Source organism: Pagrus pagrus (genome assembly GCF_965226575.1).
Source record: "Pagrus pagrus genome assembly, chromosome: 22".
Lineage (NCBI taxonomy): Eukaryota > Metazoa > Chordata > Actinopteri > Spariformes > Sparidae > Pagrus > Pagrus pagrus.
This window is the reverse complement of record NC_140204.1, coordinates 24803487-24814315: the sequence shown is the minus strand read 5'-3', so window position 1 is coordinate 24814315 and position 10829 is coordinate 24803487. Positions and strand designations below refer to the sequence as shown.

General features: G+C 43.1%; 1 protein-coding gene across 1 annotated transcript; it reads left to right on the top strand.

Moving 5' to 3' along the window:
- The first annotated feature begins 1245 nt into the window (after positions 1-1245).
- cd248a (CD248 molecule, endosialin a) lies at positions 1246-6000 on the top strand. Its single transcript, XM_084343819.1, has one exon. The coding sequence runs from the start codon at positions 1431-1433 to the stop codon at positions 3774-3776; it is 2346 nt and encodes a 781-aa protein (XP_084199945.1). The 5' UTR covers positions 1246-1430; the 3' UTR covers positions 3777-6000.
- The last annotated feature ends 4829 nt before the right edge of the window (positions 6001-10829 follow it).

Genomic DNA, 10829 nt, shown 5'->3' with positions numbered 1-10829 from the left:
TTAAAAGTTTCAAGTACTTCTAGATTCTCCTGTCTACCCACAGGAATTTACTTAAGCTTTGCATAGGCAACCCCAACTATTTTACCCCACTCTAACAGTGAGGTGCATACCATACAGTATAGGCTCTCAAACAACAGTCAGCTGGATTTATTACAGACTCAAATGACTCCTGCTACTGCCCTCTTACCCCACATCCCCCATCCAACCTCCTCTCTCAGACACGCACATACATACCCTCCTCCTCCTTCCAGCATCCCTGCGTAAGAAACACAAGTCTTCAATTCACCGGCTGGCTTTGTTTTCATAGTAAACCCAGAGGCCCTCTTCTTCCACATCGGCGACCTCAACTACTTTCCCTACTTCCCCATCCCAGTCTGAGAGTTATTAGAATGGAGAAGAGCATTGTTGTTTTTAATGTAGCTGCAGAATCCTCTCTCTGACCTAAGGTTGCATTGTAAGAGTAGGATACCAGTTGTGTAAAGTCCAAGCTTTGTTCCTTTTCATATTACCCTGGAGAACAGCTTTTTTGTTGTCAACGAACTCATCATAGACACGTGCACACTGAAATACATACATAAAACATCATTAAAGAAACTGAGTGAACTTGAAAATGCCTGTGGAGTTGTTAGGAAATCTCCTTTCACCCTGTATAGAATGAAATAAATCAGGCTTAGTTTTGAACTTAATAGAAGGTATACATGCTAAGAACATGCTCTAATGCTCTAATTCATATTGAATAAAAAGATGAGAGAATTCCCTCATTGAGGGAGATGAAGGAGTTTAAGGCTAGCGAAGAGGAAATAGAAGATTGCTGGAAAAACTGCATCTATGTGATTACTCAGTCTCATTTAAGTTATTGAGAGTTTTGAGATATTTTGATGCCACAATTTGAGGCGTATGAATGTGTGTGTGTGTGTGTGTGCTTGTATGTGTGTGGGTAAATGGCAGAGTACCAAACTATGTCCATGAACGGGGCTTATGAAAACCATATGACATGCTCTGAAAAAGAAAGAAATGCAGTTTACTGCACCTCCCCCTTTCTAAGACACACACATCCACATAGCCCCATTCCAAAAACATACATTTTTTTTCCTCAGCTCTCTCTCTCTCCTTCTGCCCACCCTCCTTATTGCTTTATCTCCCTCCCTCTATACCCCCTGTCCCTTTTTCCCCTCCCTCCCTGTTCTCTGAAACTTGGGACAATCTGCATGCACTCAACTTCAGCACAGATCTGTTTCAGCACGGTAGAGTAAAGAGCTCAGACAGACAGAAGAAAATTAAGGCTCAAATGAAGGGAGAAAAATTCAGATAGACATCAAAAGCGTTCAAGTGAGAAAGCCACAGCTGACAGAAACTTTAAAAGGCAGGGAGATAAAAGTGTGGAGAAAGCCAGGGTGAGAGTAGTGCAATATATTCACTTCTAAGAAAGGATGGCCTCCCTGATGAGCAGTGCTGCTGCTCTTCTCTTTATCTCCCTGTTGGCTTTGCTCTTTGGAATTTTCTCTGTCCTCGGACAGGACCTGAGAGAGGGGGATGCACTATGCACTGCAGATGGCTGCTTTGTGGTCTACTTCCAACGCAAGACTTTCTTGGAATCATGGAGGGCCTGTAAAGAGAAAGGTGGTAACCTCGCTACCATCAAACGCAAGGGCGATGCCACCATTATTGCCAGTCTTTTTTCCACTCTCGACTTGCGCCACTCACGTATGAAGGTCCGGGTATGGATTGGTCTGCAGCGCCAGCCTCGCCAGTGTTCCAGCACACACCCATTGCGAGGTTTCTTTTGGACTACTGGTGACCAGGACACAGAGTATACAAACTGGCAAAGAGAGGACTCACCTAGAATTTGCTCTGTGCCACGCTGTGTGGTTATGGGCTACAGCACTCAAGAGCAGAATGACAACTTTAAATGGGTGGATGGTGCCTGCTCAATCCCTGTAGATGGGTATCTTTGTCATTATGCCTACAAAGGAATGTGTGCTGCCTTGTTGAGTGAAGGAGCAGGCAATGCCCTCTACACCACACCATTTAACCTTCTTAGCACACTACTAACTCATGTCCCCTTCGGATCTGTCGCTACTGTGCCCTGCCCCGCAGACACCAAGGAGGAACAGTCTGCTTTGTGTATGCTTAAGGAAGATGGCTCAGTTGGGTGGTCAAGAGATTCTCCCCTCTGCTCTGATTCTCCTGTGTCACATAACTGGTGTGACCAAGATAATGGCGGGTGTGAGCATTTCTGCAGGCCGACCGGTGTTCACTTCTACTGTGAGTGTGTTGATGGATATCAACTAGGAGTAAATGGGAAGAACTGCGAGCTCTCTGATGTATGTCAAGGGGCCCCCTGCGAGTTTGAGTGTCTGCCCCTTTCAGATGGATACCGTTGTGCCTGCCCTGAAGGATACATGCTTGCACCAGATGAACGTGGCTGTCTGGATGTAGATGAGTGCCTCCAGAGTCCTTGTGAGCAGCTTTGTGTGAATGCTCCAGGGACATTTGAATGTAGATGTCGGGAGGGTTACCATCCAGATGATTCTGCTGGGTGTGAGGATGTAGATGAGTGTATAAATGACCCATGTGAACACGCCTGTGAAAACACTCCAGGCTCTCATATCTGCCACTGCCATCTGGGTTTTTCCCCAGTGCCTGAAGACCCCAGCCAATGCCAAGACACTGACGAATGCCAGATCGCTGGGACCTGTGCGCAAATGTGTGTCAATTATGAGGGTGGATTTGAATGTTACTGTGAAGAAGGGTATGAACTCATGTCTGATCACTACTCATGTCACAAGAGAGGGGAAGGAGTTGACCAATCTGCTGTCACCCCCTCCTTTCCTTGGGTCACCCACCGACCTGGACCTGTATGGGAACCAGTGGACTATGACTGGAACCCGCAGCACAGCCACACTGACTGGCCTCCAGAGGAGGAGCAATCTCTGGACTGGCTGACTGACCCACCCAGAGTGTTGGATTCTGATGTAATTTGGGTCACCAGTGCCCCTCAGGGTGAAATGCCCTTTGATTCACCACCGGACTCTCCGACACAGGAGGCTCAAGTAGATGAAAAATTAGATGATCAATCAACTGACTGGTTGGAGTGGTGGCAGAAATCTCAGTCTGAGCTGGAGGTTTTTTCCACGACCATCTACACCACTCCTCCACCCTCCACAAAAACCAGTACAACCCCAAACTGGTACGAAGATGACGAGGAGACCACCACAGCTCTCCCACTCCTTTCCACTTCTACAATCTCTGAGGGAGCTTGGAATTGGTGGAAGGGGCTCTCTACTTCCAGTCAGAAACCAGGAAATCCAGAGGATTTGGTCATTGACTACAATATGCCTACGGATTCCATTTACCACAGCAAGGATGAGGAAGAACAATATCCCCTTAACGAAAACTCAAAGTTCCCAGGGGGGGAGTTGGGGGAGGAGGAAAAGGACTATGTGGAGATCACACATTCCCAAAACTCAGCTGTTCCCACCCAGCATATTCCATCCCAGCCACCCCCAAGTGAGGGTGGAGAGAGTGGTGACAGTCTGGATTCTGTCTCAGAGGATAGGGGGCAGAAGCAGAGCAGCACCTGGCTCCTGGTAGGCCTCATAGTTCCCATCTGCATCTTCATTGTGGTGATGGTGGCACTGGGCATAGTGTACTGCACCCGCTGTGCTGTTCAGCCACGCAACAAGAATGCCACTGACTGCTACCACTGGATCTCTGGGGCTCATGATAAACAGGGAGCTCCTAACCCCTCAGCAGGGGTCAAGACCCATGTGTAAGCAGAGAGGAGAGAAACTGAAAATAAAATAAACAGATTCTGCTACAGAGGTAAGCAGGAGTGACTAATGGACATGGTAAGGGACAAGCTAAATGTTGTACCCTCTCTGACATCCCACTTTTTGAACCAGTTGGATATTACTGAGTGGGATGGGACACTGAAAACCACTGACCTTTTAAGGGATGGGTTTGCTATGTCATACAAACTATTTTGACTGCTTTGATGTTTCATACACTGACCACACAGCACAAGATTTGATTGCTTCATTGTTGCATTAGGCTACATTATTGTAAAATATTACCATTTTAATTAGTAATGTAAAAAAAATCTGCTAATATCTGAGAATAATGTGTGTAGTCATTTATTCATTTCCACATTTCACAGCTGAAGCCAAATCCTGCAAAGAGCCATGGAATCAATATACTGATGGAAAAAGCATTCTGCCTTCATGATGCAGCAAAAATTAACTATGAGATTTCTTACAAGTAAAATCCTCAGGCTCAGTTAATTTCAATAGCATATCACTGTAGATAACTGTTACTGTCATCTGTGTCAAAGGGATTTAGATGCATTGTTAGCTCACATCAGCGGTGGGTGAAAGTGGACTGTAAGCAGATATCCCTTCAAGAGAAATGACGTTCTGTAGTCACATGATAATGCTGGGAAAGCAATCATTTAAAATTCACTGTGTTGGAGTTGAATGGTTGATAAGAGACCAAAACTGTTTTTGTATATAGAGGTTCTTTTGTATTTATGTTTGTTTCTGTTTAAGCCATTTAAAAATGTTTAAAGACATACCTTTTTCATTGACCTCATGAACCTGTTGTTATGCAGAGGAATGTCTGTTGGGACCTGGGGGTACCCCTCCCCCTTCCTCAGTTTGAGAGCACTTCTCCTTTACTTGATGTTTTTTGAAAAGAGGTTAAAGTACAGATGTTCACACGGCACAGGGAATGTTGGTGCAGGCTGATGGTTGACATTAGCCTTGACCTTGTTCATGAAATGGCCATAAGTCAGCCTTGGAACCCCTAATTCTTTAGCACACTCCAGAGGGTTTTGTCTTAGTACAGCTCAAAAATGTAATGCAATATATTTAACAATTCATGAGAGTCAATCATATCCCAAAGATCTCAGATCCAAGAATCCAAAATAGAAAATAACACAGGGGATGAAGTGGAGAAGTGCTCATTGAACATGAGGATGTATGAATTTCATAGACCAAAGAAAAAAACAAATACAAATTGTGAAGCACTTAAAAGTTAAATCAACCTTAATTCAATGGCTGCGGAAAGAAAATGCCAGTACAAAATGAGACCTCAAATATGCCTTATTTTAATTTTCTTTTAAATAAAGACTGTGAAATATAAGAAACATCCAGTGCCATTTCTTCTGTTACATGTTTTTAAAAAATGTTAATTAAAGTATGACAAGGGTTAAGTGTGAACGTTTATTATTGATCTCTGAAATAGCAGTTTGACAAAGCAATTTCTTAACTTGTGGTTCACCTACCAGCTTTATTGTAACTTTTAATGGCAGCTTACAGTCTTAAGTGACCTAAATAGGGAACTACCATCAGCTAAGTGAGAACATGGAATGGGTAGAAAGCTCCAGACAAAGCTGATAAGTGGCCCTTGAGTCATTTTTTTGGTCAAACATGATGTTTATGGATGACATCACCACTCTGAACTTTAAAGCAACGGCATTTAAGCAAAGTTACATTTTTTGCATTCATCTTTTTAGAGACTCAGCAGTGATTGTTAAAAGTCATAAGGTAGTTGGAGTCAACTCCTCAGTGAAATGGGGGAATGAATGTGGGTGAAGGAGAGTTGGGTGTGTGACAACAAGGATACTGTAATATAAAAAAGACAATGATCCCCCAAGGGCTCTCTGTTTGTAGAAAGTCTTTTTTATGGAAAATACAACAGGATACTTGAGCCCAGTCCCTGCTGGCAGTAAGAAAGCATTGTGATTGTATTGACTAATGGAATGTACTGATCAAGACCAGGTTTTGGCTCTGCAAGTGGCTCTCAGAGTGGGTCTCTCTCTCCCTCTCTGTCTCTCTCTCTCTGTCTCTCTCCCCCCTCTGACCTATTTTCAACCTTGCCATCCCTTTTACAGCTCTCTGTATACAGACACAATCTAGTCACCAGTGAACTGAGCTGTGTGTCTATCTTTCAACACTTGTTGGTTGGTTATTTAATAGACAATTAATTAGGCGATTGTAAATGTTTAAAAACATCAGTTGTCATTTTGTAAATGGTTAATAAATACTGTTTAGTAACCCTGTAAACATTATTTGGGTGGCCTTTATAAATTATTATGAATATTAGTTACAACTTTATAATACACAGTTGCTTAATATATGGCTTTTAAAACATTTCATTGTTTGTAAACAGCAAAATAACTTAAGTAAAGATTGATTAGCTATAAGTATAGCGTTTATTAATAATGGCTTTTATAAAGTGCCAGTGTCCCTCATCGAAACGGTTTCTAAAAATATAATGATGTCAGTCCGGCTAACGCAAACATGCTCCTACTCAGTTTTATTATTACTCCAATTCATTATGTATTGGGTCAGGTTTTGCTGTTTTTTCCCCAATATTCATATCAATGATAATATCATTGTACTTACCGAATTATTTGCTAAGATCTGGAAAAATCAGTAAAAAGAAGCCAGATAAGGCAAGAACCACAAGCAGGTCAGACAGGTCACAAATCCTGAGTTTACAAAACTACTTCTTGCTTTAACTTTGACCCTCTCTACTTTTTGTAGTACAGAAGAAGCTGCAAACCTAAGGTCTGAGGATGCAGGTGAGCCAAGTTTCCAGGTTCACTGGAACAACAAACTGAAATGATTGGACTTTTTCGGCAACCCCTGTATTATAGAAAACATCTGGTGTTCAGGTGTTCATTGATTTTTTTCCTGGGCTATCTAAAGGCTTGATCCAGCCCAGGCAATGAGGGATCATTACTGACATTTTCGGTATGACCTTGAAATAAAGTGGCAAACACATTTTTTCTGTGCAATGCAGGAGTATTTATAACATTTTAGGTGTACTTCAGATGTAGTTTACCTCCAAATAAAGTGGTTTTGATAAGCTGGATAAGCTGCTGGCTTGTTTCCAACCTGTTCTATTGTTTGACATTTCATGTGTCTTGACCCATCTCACATTGTTGCAGTGATGTCACTGCATTCCCAGATCTCTGCAAACACTGGTAATTCAATTGTTATCGTAACCAAAAGAAATGATGGCTATTTCAAGAAGTCCCTAGTTATTATAAATTAAAATCCTTCAATGTGATAGCATATACATTATGATCAAAGCTAATAAAAACCCGAAGATGGTGGTGGTTTCTTTGACTCGTTATATTTTAATTTGTTTGTATTTAGGCATGAGATACATGAATCAATTAAATGAAAAATAAATAAAATTAAGGACCATCTTGTGATCTTACTCTGCCCTTATTTTTATGTCAACTACACACCTACAAAGTTTCAAGACAGCATCTTACAGTTGTGATAAAAATCTGTCCACAGGCAGACAGACACATAAACACCTTGAAAAATATGCAAAACCACTTCTGTGGTAGTTCCCACCACATAGGTGTGTCCAGGACCACAAATTTGGGCCAGGGGCGTAAATTGAGGGCCGGTGGGCAAGCCCTTGCCTCTGGCCCCCATGCTCAGACCATGTCCATCTTCGAACTCTGTCCTCATTTTGACCCCAACTACACACCTGTGAAATTTTGTAACTGCACCATGCACTGTTGACAAACCATCGCGGTGACAAAATCTGTCCACAGACACATACTGCAGAAAGATAGACAGGCAATACCAGCTGCACCAGAGAGGATGAGAATGATGGGAACTGGGTTACAGTGATCTGCAACCCAGAACAACATGTAGGCCAGGGGCATAAAGTGGGGGGCCAATGGCCTTTTTTCTACTACTGACACTGTCATGGCTGGTAATGTTTTCACAGTAAGTCCCAAAAACTACCTAATGCTTGTTAAGCTAATTGCTTTGAACACATTAATAACATGTTATCAACTCCTCTCGCATCTGTACTGTGGTGTTTGGACAATAAGGGCGTTTTCACACCTATAGTTTGTTTGCTCTGGTCCGAATCAGGGACCAACTTGTTACAATGTTGCATATTGCCTCGAGTTTGGTTTGTGTTCACACGGCAGCATTTACAAGCGGACCAAAATGTGTGACTCCGGCTGAGGTGACACAGACGCACTCGCGTCAGAGCCACAGCAGAATGGTAACTAATAACCACCCTTTTGCTTGCATTGTAAAATCTATCAAACTCTGACTGTACACATTTCTCACAAATAATTAGGCTTACACATGTTCCATGGGTAAACATTTTTATTGTATTTCTAAATGTTTCAGAGCCAGGCACCAGCATCATGTCGGCCAGGTCTCCTCCCCAGAGCGCGTGCCCTCTGCCCCCGGTGCTGCGCCCAGACCAGACATCATCACGGCAGAGGTCCTGGACAGACGCATAGAAATATGCAGCTTATTGGCCTCAGTTGTCGGCGCATTTGAGACAATAAATAACACATTAAAATCAATGAAATTCTAAATAAGCCTTAATAAAATGCTAAATGACTAAATGTTGTCCATTGTCTGTGTTTAGTATGCCTTTAGCCAATTCCACCTACAATACTTCACGTTACTGATTAAATAGCATTTGCAAGAGTTTAAAGTATACTTTACGTGTTTAAAGGATGAATGAGGTCCTGTCTCCTCCGTAAAGCCCCCTGTGGAGGCTGTGCTGCCCGCGGCTCCATGGGCATTGGCTCATCTGGCTGCTCTGGCACATCAAAAGCTCTCCATTCACTAATGCGACGTTGTACAAAACTTAACAGGTCAAAATAATATCGCACACTTTCTCTGTGCTTTACAGCAGCATTCCCCCTGCAGGTCCGAGACAGAGCCACCTGCCCTTCAGCGACCCGAAGCAGCTCCACTGTGACCCGTGTGTGTGCGCGCACTATTGAATCTGCGTTCCTGCTCTGTAGCGGAGTTATTAGGTGTTTTGTTAATTAGTTGTCATGTTAGGCTTAGCCTATCATATTGTTTTATTTATTTATTTTAAAAAAGTGGTCTTTACATTTTTTTTAAATTTATTCGTTTTAAGAATCCGTTCTGTTCTGAATATGTGGCTGCTTGTGCTTAATGACAGCTGAGATTAGTTAATTATTTTCAGACTCAGCCAGATTTTGCTGTGCTGCACCGCAAATCCACAGACTCAGATTTGCGTACACGAGCTCAGACCTGACGTGAGATCTGTTCGTAGTTTCCGCGGAAATGGTCGTATGCACGGTTTTCTGCCGTACGTTCGTTTGATAAATGAGGGCCACTGTGCTCAACGAGCAGCGGGTGCTGCCGTGAGTCCCTCCCCCGTTCAAAAGCACTCACAGGCGGTCAATCTGTCAGTAACCTCGCGCAGCAGTCCCAGCCTGCAGTCAGAGCAGAGAGGAGACACACACCACTCCGCGTCCAGGCTGCAAATCAATCAAGCCGGGGGGGCGCAAGTAGGATGAGAGGGGGAAAAAAATCACAAAATCACACATAACACATATGTCACACATTGAGCCAAGAATTGAGGATCTTTGCAAGGCAAAGCAGGCTCAGGTCTCACATTAACACCGCCTACCTGCAACCTTCTGTAAAAAAAACTGCTCCTGCATGCTCATCAGCCGAAAATATTTCCGAAGATCCATCAGGTACGCCCGTGGTCTTCAACACAGCCTGCACCTCTTAAGCACTGACGTGAATAGAGACCGCAAGCGTGTGCTCTTTTGAATTAATGTTGTCTAGTGAAATTTTGAGGTCGAGTCTGCTTTTAAAGGCTAAGTCCCAACACATTAGCATGAAATTACAAATTTGTAAAATTACATAAGGGCAATTAATTGTCGGCTATGAATCTCTTTTTGTGGGTAGCAAGAAGAGGAGAGACCTAGGCTGTTTTATATCTGTCCAAATTACATTTATGTTTAAATTAGGGTATTTAGTACTTTTTTCCAAAGCGACAAACCTTATTAAAAATGTAGATTCTCAAAAACAGCAAAAATGACATTGGCCTAATTCATTCAACAATATTAATAATAGCAGTTTACCTATGATAATAATCTATATTTTATCAAATATATCTTTCCGTTACACAGGAGCATATGGACACATAGCGATAGTTGGTGGCCCTGCATCAACAATACCTGGACGGACCAGGAATGGCTGAAAAATTTCAGAATCCGCAGAGGCAGTTTTTAATCTACTGTGCGACACTCTCCGGCCCTGGCTGACACGCCAAAACACTAAATACAGGCAGGCAGTGCCTGTAGACGTTCGTGTGGCAATTTGTATTTGGAGGTTAGCCACGAACCTAGAGTACAGGTCTATCTCACACCTGTTTGGTGTGGGGATATCAACATATCACCCAAGAGGTTGTGACTGCTATAAATGTTGTAATGAAGCCTCAGTACATTAAGCATCCCTCTGCAGCAGAGTTCAGGCTGATAGTACAAGGTTTTCAAAACAGATGGAGATTCCCTCAAGTGGCAGGAGCAATAGATGGAACCCATATTAAAGGATAAGTACCGTTTTTTACAACCTGGACCTTATTTCTGGCAAAAGATATGGTCATTTACTCACCCAGATAACTTTGGTGTCATTCGGCGTCGTTCGGACGAAATTAGATCCAGTGTAGCGGCGATATATCCATATAATGGGAGTAACGGGGCATCGACACACAGCCTCTATATAACACATTACCTGCCACGAAACTAGTTCATTTCATCAATATTTTGTTATGAAATGCTAGCGCTATTCCCCTCTGAGTCCGGGCTCGTCTATTGTCAACATCCGGGGTCTGTAGGCTGATCTACTACCTCTGACCTGGAAGATGTCGTCTCTGAGCTGCGCGCGCACCCGCGACAGCGCGCCTTGTTTACCTGTAGCTGCTACTGCTAGTTTGACCCCGGATGTTGATAACGGACGAGCCCGGACTCAGAGGCTAATAGCGCTAGCATATCGTAACAAAAT

Coding starts and splice junctions, on each gene's coding strand:
- cd248a (XM_084343819.1), top strand. CDS start 1,431: ATGGCCTCCCTGATGAGCAGTGCTGCTGCTCTTCTCTTTATCTCCCTG.